General features: G+C 42.2%; 1 protein-coding gene across 2 annotated transcripts in view; it reads left to right on the top strand.

Annotated features, from left to right (window-relative positions):
• Positions 1-15377, top strand: part of TMEM240 (transmembrane protein 240) — a 251964-nt gene extending 236587 nt beyond the window's left edge. For both annotated transcript variants that reach the window (XM_086921475.1, XM_086921476.1), the window contains exon 4: positions 1386-15377. In XM_086921475.1, the coding sequence (XP_086777601.1) occupies positions 1386-1540 (155 nt within the window). In that variant the 3' untranslated portion in view covers positions 1541-15377. The remainder of the gene's footprint in view (positions 1-1385) is intronic.
• The last annotated feature ends 3983 nt before the right edge of the window (positions 15378-19360 follow it).

Raw genomic sequence — 19360 nt, 5'->3', positions numbered from 1 at the left:
ACTCTGATACAGGCGCTTATTGTAAGCAGATTAGACTACGGTAACGCCCTATTGGTCGGAGCCAAGGCAGATTTACTTACGAGGCTCCAAGTGCTGCAAAATACAGCCTCAAAAATGGTCCTGAATAAACCCAGACGCTCCCCTTCGTGACCTTTGCTGCAAGCCCTACATTGGCTGCCTGTAAAGAAAAGAGCAGTCTTCAAACTCCTTACTCTGGTGTTTAAGGCAACTCGAGACCTGGGGCAAGCTTACTTGAGGAAGAAGACAAGGCCTTATGTTCCCGGTCGCCTCCTCAGGTCAAGTAACCAAAATCTGCTAGTACCTTGCAGAATCCATAAAGCCAGAATGGGAGGACATGCTTTCTCCTATCTGGCCCCATTCCATTGGAATAGGCTGCCGGAAGAGATATGTTGCTGTATCTCTCTGGGACACTTTAAAAAAAGCTTAAAAACCTGGATGTTCTAGGGGTCTGCGCTGCTCATGGTCTCTGTCTGTTGTCATGCTCAGGTGCCGTGAGATCCCCCTGGGGATGATACGATGCGCTCCATAAATGTTAAATAATAAGTAATAATGAATGCACAGACCGATATGTACCAAGATCAAGCAGCTGCGGCTTGAGACTAATCCTTAACCAACCGGTACGGTGACGGGTCTTAGTAACCACATACACAGTCAGAGCCATCTTGGCTACATATCGTCAGGTTCAAAGAGCTGCAGGTGCCGCTAACTTTAATAGGCAAAGTTATATCAATGTCAAAATAGTCTATTCATATATCCCATAATCTATAGTAGAATCGAAAAAATACCTGTATAATTATCGTAAATGTGGATTCACTTCTGTTATTATATCCAAAATATGTAAAACATTAGAAAACCAAAAATGAAAGACCATAAATGTCATAATGACAGCAAATTAACAATGAGTTATAACTACAGTCTACAAGCTGAGTTACTCCTTAGCATTGTATACTCAATGATTTCCTTCCGTAATCAGCTGAGAATCGTTCTTAAAGTATTACAAGTTGGCCTACCCAGTGAAGTGAACGGCAATATGTAAGTTTAAGGTATGGTTGAAAGAATGTTAAAGACACCCTTTGGGACCCTATTCTGATGATGCCGATCTCGGCCCTAGGCAAGGTCTACATCTATGTACTAAGTAGCTGTATCCAGTTGAATTGAAAGGTGTGTCACACCATTCCTCAAATGCCTCCTGGACTTCGGAAGCTCCTCTACTAAGGTCTTTCATGGGGTATTCACCATATATTTACACAGTAGCTTGTTAGACTGATGCCAGGTACAACTTGTGTACGATGTATATCACTATACATTTTTTATGCACTTGTAATTCCCTCATGGCTAAGCTTTTTCTTTTCACTTGCTTCCAGAAAATGCCTGGTCGTGGTCCTGGATCCATAAATTCTGCAACCTGAAGATGTTCCGGAAGCGCCACCACCGTCAGTATGACGACCCCACTGGCAACATGGTGCATATCAAACAGAAGCTGTACCACAATGGTCACCCGAGCCCCCGCCACCTCTGAGGACTCGAGTGTCGCCCCAACAGACTCTGCCAGAAGGAGTCCGGACATTGATTTTCTCCTGTTAGGAGAGGACCTAGGAGCTTGTCTTGAAATGTAAGACTGTACAGGACACATTTCTGTTTAGTTGTACACGTTGCGTGTCCCCCCCCCTACAGAACTACCCTGTTACCCTTTGCTCTGTCTCCCTCTTCCATCCCCAGTGGCATGCAACATATGCACAACTAACTTAGACCTGAATCTGCAAGGGGCTCCTCTTGGACTTGTGTATATATGTAAAAAGAAAACAACAGAAAATCCTTCGTCAAAAAAAGAAAGATGGAGAAAGAAGACATTTGCGTAAAATACTTCCAAAATCCATTGGGTGTGGAGTGGGTCCTGTAGATGTAGGGGTGCCCATCATTCATGAGGGAGACCACGACTAGAAGCACCAAGCTCTGAAGAACTGGTGTCAAGGCTCACCCCCGATACTGGATGGGACGGAAGTGTAGTCGCGTTGCCCTCCACCTTCTTCCTATCTGTCGCTCCTGATGTGCGGCCTGCAATGCTTGAACCGGTGCTCATGACTGAGATTTCCGTGTGCAATACCTAACTTTGTATGTTTGTTTCTTAACTAATGTTGGGTGATGAATTCTGAGAATGTAGATAGCTCCCTACGGGCAGCAAACGTAGCCGATTCTCCTTCTCTACTGGCCAGGTTAACACATCATGTTACCCAAGTGTTGACCCCCCTAATGTGCCAAATGTTTACTCTTGAGTGTTCTAAATGTCAACACCCCAATGTTTCAAACATTATTTCCCTAGTGTTCCAAGTGTTGACACCACAATTTTCTAAAGATTGATACTTTAAAGTGTTCAAAAAGTTGTCAACAGTGTTCAAGATATGAACAGAGAATATTCAAAGTATGACAACCCAAAATTTCAACCCCTGGTAGGCCAGTCTTCTATACGTGGTCCAGTCCGTGATACCCCCTTGTTCCCATCACTGGCACAACAGTGTTTCTGTACATTGATCGTAATCTCTCATAGGGTGAAACTTTAATCTTTCAAACTTTAACACCCAGAGATCCAAATATTGACACCCCAGTGCTCCATAGGTTGACCGCACAGTGTTTCAAATGCCTGCACTGAAGAGTTCTTTATATTAATACACAGTATTCCCAAAGCGGACATTCCAGTGTAGCAAACATTGACAATGAAGTACTCCTAACTCTAAGACAACAATCTTGCTACAGGTGACGCATCAATATTCAAAATGTTCAAATCCCAGTGTTGACAGACCGCTCCAAGCTTCTGTACCCAGCGTTCAAAATGTATCATCTTATATAGTTCTGATGGCACAGTGTTAAATAGGTTAAGGCGCCAATGTTCCTAATGTTGACTTGTCTGTGTACCAAATGTTGGCATCTTAGTGGTTTTGTTGAGTAAGTTTACACGTCAGTGTTCCAGATGTTGGCATCTCCATTGGTAGCCCAGTATTCCAAATGTATACACTGCAGTTGGCACCATAGTGCTCGGTACCTCAGTGTGCCGATAGTGTGCATCGCTGTGTGCAGGTATTATTAGCACATAAGTGTTCTAGACGTTAATGCTCAGTGTTTCAGACCTTGCCTCCCCAGTGTTTCAAGCGTAGATTCCCTGCTGTTCCAAATGTTGGGACTTGTGTCCCAAATGTTGACGCCCTATTGTTCCGAATGTTGCTACCTCAGTGCTCAAAATCCTGACTTCAATGTGTTACCCACACAGAGACCACAGTGTTCCAAATGTTTACACACGAGGTCGCCAAACAATAATAGCTCACTGTCCACCCCAGTGCTTCAAACATCATCACACCAACATTGACGCATTATTATACCATAGCATAATAGTTAAAGGTCATAAACTTGACATATATGCCTTAGGTGATGCATTTAATGAGGGATAGAGGCGTTAACAATCGGTATAGCCTTGAGCAGAAGAGCTTTAATGATATTGGAAGATCTCGCCTACCGAAAGTAGAACGTTCTAAATTAAAAAGGGAGAAACAGAAAGGCACACATTGGAATGCTGGAGCAGTAGGCCCATACCAGCCTATATTGGCCCAGAGTCACTCTGTTATCTTCAATGGAGCTCCCCACATCCCATTGTTCTAATGAACATTGAACCCCACACCACCAGTGTTTACAGAAATGATGCACAACTTTACAATTCACATCTTGACCCCATGGGGTTCCAGTTGACAGCTAGTGTTGTATGCAGGGCCGACTTTTGGGTGGTGCGACCGGTGCAGCTTCACTTGGTGCTGACCTGAGGGAGGTAGATGTTTAAAAATAACATATGGATTAAAAGCATATCCTACAGAGATCTTTGCATATCCAGCACTTTTCAGGCAACAATAAAGATGTCAAGATAACTCTAGGGATGAATGTTCCTGTTGGAGAGAGATCTTTGTTTAGTGGCTGTTTTGACTCATCCTACCGTGGCTCAGAGGGTTAATGTGCCTGCTACAAAGAACTTGCACCATGCAGATCACACAACAGTATGAGTGAACCATGCAGCACCATAAAATAAAAAAAATGCATGTCACAGGGTGGCTATGGGGAGATCAAGGGCATTGTTGGAGGGTGGTAGTGAGAAAATCCGTAAATAAGGAAGTAGTTGGAGGACGCCAGAAAAGGCTGTCACACCAGGCAACACCAGCACTAAAACCGGGCCTGTTCTTCAAATGTTAGTGCCGCAGTGTACTAAACATTACCACCCCCCTAGAGATGAACATCATATGTTTACCAATGTTGGCATCCAGCATTCCAGGCATTTGCATCCAAATATCCCGAACCCTGAATTTTTAGAGGCCCCTATGTTAACACATCAATGGTCCCATTTAGACTCCCTAGAGCTTCAGACATTGACACAGCAGTATGCCAAACATTCATCTCCGAATGCTTCACATGTTGACACCTGAGTTTCCCACACATTGAAATCCCAGGTTTCTAGACATTGATACAGTAATCGACTCCTGGGTTGTTTTTATTGTAAGTGCTCGCAACACAGTTTCCCAAATATTGAAGCCCCAGTGATCATACACCGAAGTCCCATTGTTCAGAAATAGGGCATCCCATATTTTTCCTTCTCTGTTTCTCTCTCTCAATCTTTCTCTTCCGCCTTCCTACAGAAGTCGCCAATCCATACGCAGAGTCTATAGGTTGAAGTAAAAAGGTGTTTTTGAAAAGTCATGCAAGAGGTCAAAAAGTGAGGTCAGTAAAGGAGAAAGGATCAGAGGAAGCGTCTAGAAAAAGAATGCTCCTTCTTCATAGGCCCCCGGGGTTTATGCAGTCACGAATGCTGTCTATTAATCGTATTCACTTTGAAAGGGCATCTGACAGGCATTCCTGTTTATTTGGAAATCCAAAGACTCACGTTCCTGTGTGTCTATTTGTGCGTGTGGGTTCCCATACCTGTGCTTTGACATGCTAGCATGTCATGATCATGCATGTGATGGGATATTGGGGCTTTCAGCGCTGTGTGAACTCACATAAGATTGTGCAGTCATACATTCGTTCTCGTCTGCATTTGTTGCATGTATGAGGATCTGCATGCTCATGTGTACATGCATGTGTGCGTGCATAAATGTTCATCTTGATGTTTTGACCTTTGTTCTTGTCCATGTTGTTGGTGCAGTTATGTCTGACAAAAGGCGTAGGATCAGGCCACACTTGTCCGCGTAAGGGTGATCTTACATCAGCTTTGTTTTCCAGTACTTGAAATCTCAATAGTGAGCATCCATAGAGTAGAAGGTTTTCTGATGAATGCCTTTAATCCCAGATTCTTTAACTTAGAATACCCCTCAAGTGCCAGACTGGATCTAGAAACCTTTCTTCAGCAGTGCTGTTGAGCTTAGTTTGGTGGCACTGTGCTGCTCTATGTTGGCGCTGTACTGCCCAGGAAGTGATGGAGCGGAGCCACCTAGGTGTGCTTTACCGGCATGCTTTTGGCATGTGGCTCGAGCCAATACTCTGGGCTGTTCCTGTGAGTGGGCAGCTTCACACTGGAAGTCCTTGGTACGTCGAAATCCAAGCGCAAACATAAAAATGTTCAACCCCATTTCGCTGCTCTGACCCTAAAGAGTAGGCGTTAGGGTGTTATGGTGTGAGAATTACAACTTCAAAGTCTCCAGTCGCATATCCAATTCCTCAATTGATCCTGGTGCACCCCGAATATCTTGTGCCATCGGTGATACTGCAGCAGAATAAACCAGAGGCTCAAACGTCTTTTTTGCTCTGAGTATTACCCAAAGCCAGAACAAAGGACACCCCAGAACGTGGGTGACAATGGTGGTGAATGGTATGGCTTTCTCCCAGGTCACTACACAGTTGATGCCTCATACATGGATTTGTAAGAGGCCAGTGGGCTTGATACTGCGGTAGGACTTGACACACCCCTTGGACCACCCATGGAAGAAAGTGCCTCATTTGCAGCTGGAGTCTGCAGGGCAGCTGAGGCTCAGGATTTACAACTGCCTTCAGTTGAGACTAAAATGAACATCCTGACAGAGATTTTACTGCCTGGGCTAGTTACTTCTGAGCTCTTGCTCCTTTTTAATGAGGCCTTCACTAATACCTTTACAACCACTTACTGGAAGCCCACTGGAAGCCCTGTTGCTGCCCATCTGTGTACGCAGAAAGCCAGATATCATGGAGCCGCTCCTGGACACCCTGAGTTTCTTTCCAAATGTCCTACTCCAGAAAACCTTTTTGTACAGGCCGCAACCAGTAAGGTGAATCCCAACTCATTCCCAACCACTCCTCCAGATATAGAATTCAAGAGGTTTGAGGCGTTTGGCAAGCATATGTTGTCCTCCACCAGTCTAGAGTTGCGGTTGGTAAATTATGTTTATTGGTCTGCTGTACACATGCCCTTTTGGACTTGGCTAGCAGGACCTTGCTAACAGTTACAGAAGAACTTAGGCTCTGCCAGACATTTCATGATGGACAGATGCCACCAATTTTGTCTTGATCTCACAGGTTGCTTGGGCAGGCCAATTGACACTAGTGCTGTTCTTCTTCAACATGTGTTCCACAGGATTTCTGGTGAAGTACAGGCATTCCCCATGGATATGCTACCTGCCTTTTTAATTAGAACACATACTCTGTGTTGGAGCGCTTTAAGAAAAGTAGATCTATGTTTCATTGCTTGGATGTGGTGACCCCTGCCAAACAGTTTGCACACCAATCCAAGAACTTCAGAGGCTGTTTGAGAGGGCTGATGTATAGGCAGAGACAGTCTCCCAAACTAATACAGGAGTCACCCCATTCCTTTCAAGTAAAGGAACACAGGTTTGGCAGTCACTAAAAAAAGGCCAAAAGGGGCACCATAAGGTCCTCCCATTCCTATTCCCCTGATGCAACACCCATCATCATTTTGTCTGAGGGTGACAATCCATCACATCTGACAGATTGCTCTTTCAAATAGTTTAACATGGTATGCCATGTCTTTTCTTCTTGCCACACCAAATATTCCCCCCATATCAGTGTGAATTTAAGACAATCACCTTTCCATTCTTCTGCAAGATGGCTAAGTATTACTCTCCAAGTGTGCTATCAAGATGGTACTGACTCGGAAAGAGAAGGGTGTTGTTATTCTCGCTAATTAATTCTTCCAAAGACGGACGGGTATCTCATGCCTTTTTGGACCTTCGCTTATGAATGCCTTCCTGTAAAAGGGCAAATTTAGAATGCTCATGCTGACCCAAATCCTGTCTGCCCTGGACTTGGCTGACTGGATAGTGTTTTTGGCTCTGTTGTATGAGTAATTTCATATATTAGTTCTGCAGTCTGTAATTCAAGGTTGACCGGGAGCATTTTCAGTTAATTCCCTTTGGCCTCAGCTGCACCCCTTGGGTGTTCACAAATGTAATGGCAGTGATCACTGCCCACCTTCTTATGAGGTGGATACCAATCTTCTCCTACCTCGGCAACTGGCTATTTAAGACGGGCTCGCTACAGTCAGTTGTAGACCACCTCCAAACAGCAGCGAACCTCCTGACATCCTTGGTGTTCACTATCAATGAGCCAAAGTTGCACCTGATTTTTCACAGAGGCTTCCATTAATTGGAGCTGTCTTGGACACAGTGCACGTCAGGGCCTTCCCTCCACCCCAATAAGTCCAGGACATTTGGGCTATGATCCAGATGTTTCAGCCTCAGTCCTGGATCATGCTGAGAGCAGCTCTGAGTGTTTTTGCCCTCTTAGACCTCTGCACCCTCCTTGTCAGATACAACAGGTGGCACATGTAGGCTCTGCAATGAAATCCGAAATTCTAAAGGGCCCAGCATCAAGGAAATCTGACGATGCCATCCAGATCTCAGAGGAGATAGCTGATGATCTGCAGTGGTAGCTGCTCAAATACAATTGGTCCAGAGGCAGGCCCCTCTTCATTCCCTTGAGCTAACAGTGGTGGTGACAAACACGGTCCTGCTGGGGAAGGGATGTGAGATCAGAAGACTGTGATCTCTGAAAGCAGGTCTACTCCACATCAATCTGCTGGAGTTGCAGGCCATTCATCTGCTTGTAAAGGTCTTCCTGCAATCCGTTGAGGGTAAACTGGTGTTGGCTCTCATGTACAACACAACTATCATGTGGAATTGCAACAAGCATGTCAGAGTGTAGTCCTGTGCCAGGAAGATCTGCGTCTCTGGTGTTGGTTGGAGCACCAGGATATTTCCCTGATCATGAAGCACCTGGCTGGGTCCCTGAATGCCATAGTGGATGAGCTAGACAGTAGGTGCCTGGCAGATAATGAGTGGTGTTTACATCCCGTGGTGGCGCAGGGTATCTTCAAACAGTGGGGAGAAGTTTTGTCTGTATAGTTTTTGCAAGAACACTTTTTAGGAGAAGCTTTCCAGCTGGAAGGGAACACGGGACTCTGGAATGCCTTCCTGCCACTGCCTCTCCTGCCTGATTTCTGAAAAAGGTCAAGAAGGATCTGGACCATGTCACCCCACTGGCTCTGTCATGGGCCAGGAGCATGTGCTAACTAGAACTTTTGGGCAGGAGCATTTGTTCTCCTTTCAGGCTACCTCTTTGCAAGTATCTGTTGTTGCAGCAACAGACTTTTTTGGTCCGTGTCAACTGCACAGACTCTCAACCGAGGGAGGTAGTACTTTTGGTATCTATTGTAAGGTGAGGAATCTGCATTTTAGATGTATCCATTAGAAAAACCAATTTCGCACCTTCGGTAACGATTTTTCTGGAGGTTATTTGACCTAACTGCAGATTTTTCACTGGTCCCGACTTTCCTGTTCGAAGAGTAGCCACTTTTTAATAGCTAAGACAGTCCCGAGTTAGTATTCAAGTCACTGGTACCAAAATGTGTTCATGCTCCACGTCTAAGGGTGTGGAAAGGGAAACAAATAAGGAACTGACATCAGCACGTAGGGCTGGTGCTTATATGCAGCTCTGCTCTGTCACTTCTGAGGTATTACTGAGCAATGACAGAGCTGCAGACAGCAACATCTAAAAGTGTGCATGAGGACTGCTGAAGAAAGGTTTCAAGATCCAGTCTAGAGCCTGGGTAATATTCTAAGGTGAGGAATCTACAGTTAGATAGAGTATTCAACAGAAAGAGTGTTTTCCAAGATAAGTAACTTGTTCTTATAAGCCCCTATAGACATGCATGAAGCAGTTCAACTTGAATCAGGAAGTAGCAGATCATATTTGATTTTTGCAGTAAATGGGAAAATATTTAAGGAGATGTCCATATAATTAGTACTTAATGGACCAGGATTGTGTCAGCTTTTCTAACACTTATTTATTTATCTATTTATTTGTAAAGTTTTATATAGCAATTGGTTGTTAAGAGCTTATGGGTGCCGCTTTCACGATTTCCTTCTCAGAGAGTTTTAAAAGTCCTTAAAACAGACCCTACAATACCAGAACCAAAAGATGTTTTCTTATCCCCCACATGCATTAATGTATTTGTTCATATTTATTTTAAGGGAACCAAAATGGCGCCTTTGAAGTGCTTTGGAACTTTTTGAGACACTGTGAATATACAATAATACTTCAAAGCAATAATGACCTTCAGGAATTATATACAGTTGTATCCTGTCTCAAAGAGTATGTAGTATGTAAGTCAGACAGTGACTTTAGAGCACACATTACTTCCCTTGGATTCGTAGGCCATGACACTGGAGGAAAGGCGATAGACTTCCTAGCCTGTGTATCAGCCTTATTTAGAATTACAGCATCCTTTTGGGCTTTGTCTTTACTCCATCTCTCCCCCAACTCTCACTCATGAGACTCACCACCCAGAAAGACTTGAGATCTGTGCTGCTTGTGAAGGGGATAAAAGGAAGGTTGAGACTGTGTTATCAGTGGATAAATCCACCTCGAGGTAGTCCTGTCAAGATAAGGCTAGCCAAGACTTTTGTTTCCACAACTCTATAAACATGACTCTGTTTAAGTTTTTTTTTAGGTAAAATCAGATGTAGACTGATCTGCAAGAAATTGGGGGTCATCTGACAGCTCGGTGGGACTGTTAAAAGCCAAGCATGTGACTGACTCTGCCGTAACAGATTATACCCATCAGAGACTGTGGCCTATTGTGGAATTTCCCGGATACCTTCAAAGAATGGCTCTGCTCTGGCTATTTTCAGGCTCTTGTATAGTCCGCAATACAACATGACACCATTGCCAGGCCAAATGTTAGACATTACTTAAGCTTCTTTGTGATTGAGCTGCAAACCTGGTTTTTCTATGCTTAGGTTATATCAAACTGTGGAAAGCACCTATACATTTACGTTTTCGTTAATTACTTTCAAAGTAGTTGTTATTACAGTGGCACATTTAAGAAGCTGGTTTAAGTGTTAAAAGCATGGCAATAATTATATAATATAATCTCTGAGAATGCACCTACTTTTTTTCCGCCAGCTAGCACATTTTTAAGTTCCTCACATCAGTTTCAGCATTGAAGCTTCTTACAGCTGCCAAATAAAAGATCCTTGATAGGGTGAGCACAGAATTACTGACTATTTTGCTTGCCCAGATTTGAAATAAAATAGGTCAATTGTCATAATTTAGACTTGCCATAATTGTATCTCTGTCCATCCCAGAGAAATGATGAATAGATTGTAAAATTCAAGGCCACACATTTGGGAAGTCACTTTTTATGATTGAAAGCACTGTCCCTAACGAAGATGGACTCCCATACTCAATTTTATATATAGCTATCAGAAAGAAACAAGCATTTCTTAATTCGATACAGCTTGGGAGCCCATTATACCCTTTTCTCATGTGGTATGCACTGTATGTATACAACATTATTGTACTCAAAAGACCCAACTGTATTTTTTGTTAAACCAATGAAAATTCTGTTATTGATCTTGTGTGCTATTTTGGGAGCCATTAGGGGAATTCTGAATATTTTTCTCTATTGCTAAACGAGGACTAACTTCTCAAAATCTAACATTAAATTTCCATTGTTTTCAGTCCCTATTAGTGGACATTTCATTTTTCTGAGTAGACATTTAGCTTTATATTCAACAAAACTGGTTGAGTTGGGATTGCAGTGTGTTTAGAAATACATTTAATAGTTTGTGCAATGCATTTTGCTAAGCTGTATTGCATGTCAAAAATATGAACCATATAGAAAAGATCTCCACTTAATCAAAGTAAGCAACCAAGATCACAGCTGGTCAGCTAATTTCACATTTGCATAGTTCAAAGAGCACACATGGTCCTACATACTAAAGTTCTTTTTAATTGTTAAAATCTAGGCTATTTTCTTGGAATGAACAACATGGAGGGAACAATTTTAAAGTAGTTAATACCCTTTACCAATTCTGTTCCTAGAAAGGGAGACAGAAGCATTCCATTATTTTCTGTCCCCAAATATTGTGATCAGAGAAATATTTTTCTTTAGGAAGCCACTCCAGACACAGGCCCTCATTCTGATGTCGGTCAGACATCTGCTGCTGTAGCCCAACTGCTGCGTTACAATGCATGCGGTCGGAGGCAGCAGGCGTACGGACCATCCAAATCTTTCCAACAGGTTCAAGTAGCCCTTCGGACCGTCGGAGGGACAGTAATCCCTACAATAGAGGCAGTCCCTGCTCAGGCACTGCAGTACGGATTAGAAGGTTCCTTTCCGCCTGCTCTTTCATGGCGGTTTCCCCGCAATGAAAAGGCAGGTGAAAACTGATTTTGGGGCCCCTAGTAGAGCCCCCTTCCCCTCTAGCCCTCCGCTATGGGACCTCCCTAAACATCCTTGCACCATGCGCCAGGCACCGCATGTTGCCTGCCAAATGGTGCACAGATGCTTCAAAAGTGTACATTGTCTATTGCGGCTTGTGCTGCAGCCAACAGCACAAGCCACAATAGAAAATATACACTTTGCAACCGCCGTGAAGGCGGTCACATTGTAATAATGGACTGCCGACTCCTTGACGGCGGTCTCGTTTCTACAACAATGGTCCGACCGACATCATAATGACCCCCAAAGTATTGTAAAAATGCCAAGGCCTGCAAGTATTAGGAGCCTAATCACAGAGAAGTATTTCATACTTCCACCTATTTATTTCTAGATGTAGCGATGACAACCTGTTCTCTACATTATTCTGTCACTGATCAGGAACTTTCTCATTCAGTACTGGACTAAAACATGACTGACTAAAACACTGACTAAATCGTCTTCGGAGGTGCAAGAGGTGCAAAAGCCGTGTGGAATGCTTTTCATTATTTTTGTGACCAATTATTATTTACCAAGCTAAAAAGATGTTTAACTATTATATTTATGTTACTGGGAGTCAAAAGAAATTTTAGTTAAAAAAATGTGATTTCACACCAACATCCTTATCATTAAGAGAAAATGTTTTTTTATCCATCAATCCATGGTTTTGTTTTAGTTTATTTGTCTAAGAAATGTTTGTCTTGACTTGAATTGATTTATACAAACGTATTCTCAAGTAGATAATAATTATTTCAGTATCAATCAGCTTTTTGTTTCAAGACCATTTTCTATGTTGATTAATATGAATGTACTATACAATTAAGAGAACACTGTTGACAAGACCTTTTCACCTCAAAAAGGAATGCGTCTGTGCTCCAATAATTTAGGTAGCTAGTTAAAATTGAATGTTTGGGATTTAGGAGGTACAGTCAAAAGAATAAAAAATTTCAATATTTCAAATACTATATATTCTAAATTAAGTGTGCAAGCCCGTAGGTTTCAAAATCCATAAAATAAACAATGAATGGGGTGTTTAATATATCCTGTTCTGGACCTTTTCTTTTTAAATGTACAATTATCTGATCCGAATTCAGGCTCTTTTTCTATTAGGAACAATCCTCAGCTATCAGGAAATGTCCCCTTAATGTATCATTTTCAATATTTTTAAATATTTGTCAGACCATCTTTTTCACTTTTTACTTTTCAATAATGTATATAACTAACTTATAGTCAGTCCCAGGGCATATACCACTTAAACAGTATATCTCAGCCCACAATGCCTGGTTTTCAGCAAAAATATTCCAGCTATGTAGCCATGTGGTCCTATTAGCGGAGGAAAAATTCATATAATGACACAGCACACCACTATAGTTTCTGAACATACCTCTTGGTGATTGGCTTAAACAGAGTATAGCAAATGATGCAGAAGGAAGGTATACCATTGCCAATGAAGCATGGGCAGCATTATCAAATATGATTCCTGCAAATAGAAAGAAATGGGCAAAATCATTCTAAAACATATTCTGCATAGTTTTAAGGAATCTAGTGGCATCTTGGGAATTCTTTTAGGCAGGACATATTTTTGAAAAGGTATGCAAATTCAAATGTTTTCATAATGTGCCCATTCTGCACTACTAGGCAAATGCAGAAACGTGACTTTCTGCATTATGTAAGGTTTGCTCGTTGTACATGCCAATGCAAATCCCATATTGAGATGATTTGTACACTCCCAATGTAACATGTTATCCAAACGGATCATGCATTTCTGTTTGCAATACTGGACAAGCCCAGCGGGAATTCACAACCACTGCATTCACAGAGGGGCTGGATTCCATATAAATAAGGAAATCTCTGGTTCCTCACATTCCCTAGTGTGTTTCACATTATGGAAGAAGATTTCACTCCACACTAGGCCCCGTACACATTAACCCCATACAAACCTGGACTTGTCAGGGCCACAAAGGAGTCTAAATTACATATTACTGTCCAGTGGCTAATTACACCACCCTAAAATAATCATTAACCACAGCTCAGCTAATGGGAAACATAAAATGATACAGGCAAACTGATCTGTGGAAACCATATAATATAATGACAAAGTCTTGGAAAACTCAGCCACAAATGAACTCACCAGGTACATTGTGACCAAAATAGTCTTATCAGGCATCTCTGGTCCAACTCCAGCAGAGGGACATCGGCATGAAAGATGAGATTCTCGACATAACTGTTAAGTACAAAGAAGCCCCTCAATTGCCATTAAACTTACCCACACCCTTGGGCACCATAGACTGTGATTAACTAATGAAGTCTAATGAGGTAATTGGAATATTTGACTTGACCCCCAATTGGTTCATCCCCTTCCTGAAAACCCCAAGTATGTCTAGGCATCTTGAGCTCCAAGACAAACATCACCACCTGAGGGGCCACACTAATATTTGTTATCCATTTAGTGTATCAAATTTAAAAGGGAAAACCCTACATGATCTCAGACCACTATTGCCATCTGATGGACCCCCCAGGTGATGAGGTCCATTTAAATGTCTACTGGTAAAACATCAAATACATATATGGCCTTAGTCCACCGTCATCATCTTTGGCATCCCAAAACTGTTGGGAACTCAAGTAATGTCTAAAATTTGTACATAGAACCCTGACATGAGCGCAGACAACCGTCACCATTTGCACGGTCTGCCAAGTATTAGGTCACCTTTTAATACCTACAGTTTTACATGAAATGCCAACATGATCTCTCGAACAGCATTTACATAAAAATTATGACAGGCAAAAGCATGTTAATTTGCCGACATAGATGTTACGAGCAAATAAAATTTCCTGGTATTGATGCCATTGAAGAATATTGATGGAGGCAGTATACCAAATAAAAATTGCAGCTTTAGCATTGTCAGCACACTTAAAGTAACATTTGCCTCCATTTCCCATGGATCAGTTTTCCACTGCACTTTCCCCTAGCCTGCAAATCTCACTGTAGCACAGAAAGTCAACAGTACAGAAAATCCTACGTTATATTCGGCATTTGTCGAAAGGCTCTCATTCCCACATCCCAGGTCTTTAACGGATCAGCATCCATACTAGTACAACACAAAGTATTTATTGGTGTACCATGTCATGTAGGCAATACAAATGTATTGTACAATATTGGTTGCATAAAAAGAATAGTCATGACAATTTGGTAATGCTGTAGTAAACTATTTTATGTAACATGTGCTATTAGGGTGCCATGTCTTATTAGGAGGAAAGCACTAGTGTGTCTGTTAGTTAATTCCGATGGCTGGGAGGAAATTTGTTTATTTAAGATCATATCGGAAGCATGCAAAGATGAATTTATCAACCCTCATTCAACCACAGCCTCTCCATCACCTCCTAAAATGCAGCAACAAGTCAACGTAAGCAACAGACCCACAAGAAATGAGGAGCGAGGAGGGGGCTACAGGCAGAGTCTACCACCTGTCTCTGAGAAAGGAGAATTCTGTACACTGTGATCTATCACCCTATTGAATGTAGCCAGCCAGATCTTCCTGTTAGTGACTGTTTGTATAAAAATTTGTTGATTTCCGATTGGCTGATGCTGGGTCCGTCCTTCCTTTGCTTTTGGTCTCAGTAAAGTATTTTCTGCCTGTTTCGTTTGTTTGCCTTTGTTCTTTTATCATTTCAGGCAGGAAGTTCACCTGTCGGAAAGGAAACCTTGTCACACTTCATTCCTTTGTCAAAGTGTTCTTGGTGTCTAATTAAATAATTCAGAGCAGCACTTGTTATGAAAAACTGTACAATATTGTACTGCTGGCAAGGAAAATTTAAAAATTACCCAGCAAATTTCAGCTCGCAAGCAGCCAGGTAGGTTGAAAGGAAGTCTGCTTCGGGGAAAGAGGTAAATGAATAAATTAATGAATACGTGCTTGTATAGCGCATGGCTACCCAAGGGCATCCCAGTGCTTCCTGTGACACCTTATCATTCACCTCTGAACATGGAAAGAGAAAAGTCTTCAAGTGCTTCCTGAACCTAAGATAGTCAGATTTAAGACGAATGTCGTCTAGCAGCTGGTTCCAGAACTTGGCCGCGTTGTATGGAAACCGTCGGCCTCCTGTCCGTGACCGTTTGATCCTAGGGAAGTAGTCTCTAGGATGGATTTCTTCACAAAACAGATTTAAAATTAAACATTTCTCTTGATTATCTTTACTGTCAGTATTTCAGGATTAAAACAACTCAAAATGTATGACATTCCACAAGAAAATAGAACCTTTGTATTCCAAGTCAAAGGGAATCCTATTTTAAGGCTACAAGAAACCTCACCTACTTATGTGGCATACTACATCAAGTCAAGTCAATTGCCCCTAATCGTCTCTGATATATTGGAGCTCTTAGTGGAGACCTCTTCATAGTGTATTCCCAAGAGGTTTGAATGTACGTGCTACAGATGGATGGCCCTTACACAACCTATTAGAAGAAATTATGAGAGGTGCCCCTTTAACCAACCAGGGGATTAGGGTACTACTAATAGGTAGAAAGAAAGTTCCCTTAGTGAAAAGATGAGTTTAAGAACTGAGGGGCATATTATCAAGACAGGCGATAAAATTATCGCCGCTTTAGGACATGTGAAGGACATCTAACATGGGCTTCAATTGGAATTCCGTAGAGCATATTATCAAGTCCATTATCGCCGTTTTAGCTGCAGTTTTCTGCCTCTAAAGCGGAGATAATTTTATCGCCTGTCTTGATAACATGCCCCTGAGTTTTTTCAATTCCCAGCAAAAATTCGAGCCCATGTGTTAGAACATATACACAACTAAAATGAAACCATAACAATTGTTAGAATTGGTATACAAGGATTACTAAAATTTTATTAAAAAACACAAAACAACACAATTAAAAATAGACATAACCCTGTCAATAATCATAAAACAAATTCATATACCATATATTTCACATATATTTGAAATAATCCTATTTCATTTGTGGACAAAACTATTACAAGATAGTAATGCATGATTACTCTTATTGGGGGGTGGCAATATAGCCTAGACTCTATTCCAACAAACAATTTACAGAAAGACAAAGACAGACAGTATATTTTGTCATTCGATAACACAACCGTTTTCAAAAAAATTTCAATAGTTCATCCTAGATCCCTTTTAATCTTTCTGTCTCTATAGGAGAACCTGTTCCCACGGATTATGTTCATTGCAGCGTCGACACGTTTCGATGGCTCTATTCAATAATCCATCTTTATCAAGAATCAGAATATGGCTCTCGTATTTTTGGCTATCTTGTAATAGTTAATTATTAATAGTGTTGTCTTGTGTTTTTTAATACAATTCTAGTAATCCTTGCATACCAATTCTAACAGTTGTTATGTTTAATTTTAGTTGTGTATATGTTCTAACACATGGGCTCGAATTTTTGCTGGGAAAAGAAAAAAACTAAATTCTTAAACTCATCTTTTCACCAAGGGAACTTTCTTTCTTCCTTACACAACTTATACAATTGCCTAAAGGTGAATAACAGATATTTGTATTAGTGTTCCTTATGGTAAGGTCAAACATTAAAGCTGGGCATTAAGGGGCTCAATTGTCCTTAGAGTCCCATCTTGTGGTCAACATGTTGCAGCCTTTGATTATCCAAAAAGGTCGGTGGCATTTGGCAGGACCATATATTGGGCTCTATTCAATCCATCAAAGATTCATAAAAGTTTGGCAAATTCCCCAAGGTGCTAGAGTGGCTAATTGCTTGTTGGTCATCTACTCCTTCGCACAGCCAGGTCTGGAGTCCTTTCTTGAATTGCTGGAGTGAAGATGCAGTCCTGAGGTTAGGGGCAGGTTGTTCCATGCTCTGGGTGCTAGGTGAGAGAAGGAGTGTCCTTCACTGGTGATTTGGCAGATCTGGGTGGGGGGGGTTGTTTGCGAGGGAGAGACTGGAGAATTGCAGGTGCCTGGACGGTCGGTGGAAAGTTATGCATTTGTTGATGTATGTCGGTCCCTTATTGTGAAGGGCTTTTCAGGCGTGGGTCACATCTTGAACTGGCATCTCTTCAGGATCGGGAGCCAGTGTAGCTTCTTGAGGTGGGGTGTGATGTGGTCTGTCTGGGGAGGTCGAGGGTGAGTCTTGGCACAGAGTTTTTTATTGTGTTTAGTCTCGTCAGGAGGTGGTTGCTGATGTCTATATAGAGTGTGTTCCCGTAGTCCAAGCTGCTGGTTACTAAGGCCTGTGTTACAGTCCTTCTAGGATCAACGTGAGATCTTGTGGAGCATGTGTAGGGTGCGGAAGCAGGCAGATGAGACTGCGCCAACCTGCTTGTTCATAGATAGCTTGCTGTCCAGGATGATGCCAAAATTGCGGTCATGGTCTGTCGGGGCGAGGGGGAGGGCCGAGTTAGGCAGACCACCATGCATTATTCCATGGCGAGTTGTTGTTCCCGAAGATAAGGGCTACCGTCTTGTCTGTGTTGATCTTGAGACAGTTGTCTTTCATCCAGTCGGCGACATTCACCATACATCTGTGGAAGTTGGCTCTGGCGGTGGAGGGGTCTTCTGACAGCAAGAGGATGAGCTGGTTGTTGTCGGCACAGAAGATGATGTTGAGTTTGTGTGAACTGACGGTCTTGGCCATGGGGGGGGTGGGGGGGTCATGTACGATTTGAAGAGAGTGGGGCTGAGGGATGATTCTTGGGGGACTCTGCAGATGATCTTGGGTTTCTACGTGAGTGGTGGGGGGTGGATTCTCTGGGTTCTTCCCTATTTGGACCCTAACCTATTTCACTAATCTAGGATAGCACTGTGTATGGGGGTGGTTATGCAAGATAACCAAATTATGTTTTTCAAAAACAAAGTTATTTTAAACCATTCCTCAAAATCTCAGAGACCTGGAAAAATAGCACACACCATTTAAACATGTGCATTCTCTAGAGTTATGGCAGGGTGAAGCCAACCTCACTTTTCCAAGAAGCTACTTTCAAGTGGGGGCCTACTCAAACACAATATGTGCAGAACAAACTCTACATTTTTTGATGACTTAAGTCTTCTTATGCCCCTAATAAATTATGTCTGCAGAGGTGAAGCAACGTATTTGTGCATAGTTTGTATACAATTTCTAAAATCCTGCCACCAATTTAACGGATTTCTGGTCCCTTCATGGTGCATTGTCGTCTAGTTGCCATATAAGGTCTGGGGCCTGGCACGGTCATTCATGGTTATATATTTAGGGGTATTAGTGACAACACTTACTTAGCGCACTATGGCCTCCTGCACAGCTCTAAGTGCCAGTGTTACTCAGTTACTCAATTGTGTATTGCGGCGGAGTGGAAAGGTGCCACAAATATTTATACAACTAGATTGTCAGGTCATGCCTGCCTAGTTTGTAATGCTTCTTCATCTTTTGAGTTACAAACTCAAGATTGGGATGCTAAGCAGTTTTAGTTTAAAGAAAGAATCACTTTGTAGTATAGTGCAGCACCTTTGAGATGAAGTACTGTGGGCAGAGTATGCTAGCCCTTAACCACTTTGCCAGGAAGGTGGCTTACGAATTACACATTAACCACTGGTATCTCCTGGGATCTGCTGGTAATGAGTTTGAATTCTGGCAAGACCTAATAACATTTCCATAATTTT

Source organism: Lissotriton vulgaris, chromosome 5 (genome assembly GCF_964263255.1).
Source record: "Lissotriton vulgaris chromosome 5, aLisVul1.2, whole genome shotgun sequence".
Classification (NCBI taxonomy): Eukaryota; Metazoa; Chordata; class Amphibia; order Caudata; family Salamandridae; genus Lissotriton; species Lissotriton vulgaris.
The sequence above is the reverse complement of the archived record's forward strand: the minus strand, read 5'-3'. Positions and strand labels throughout refer to the sequence as shown.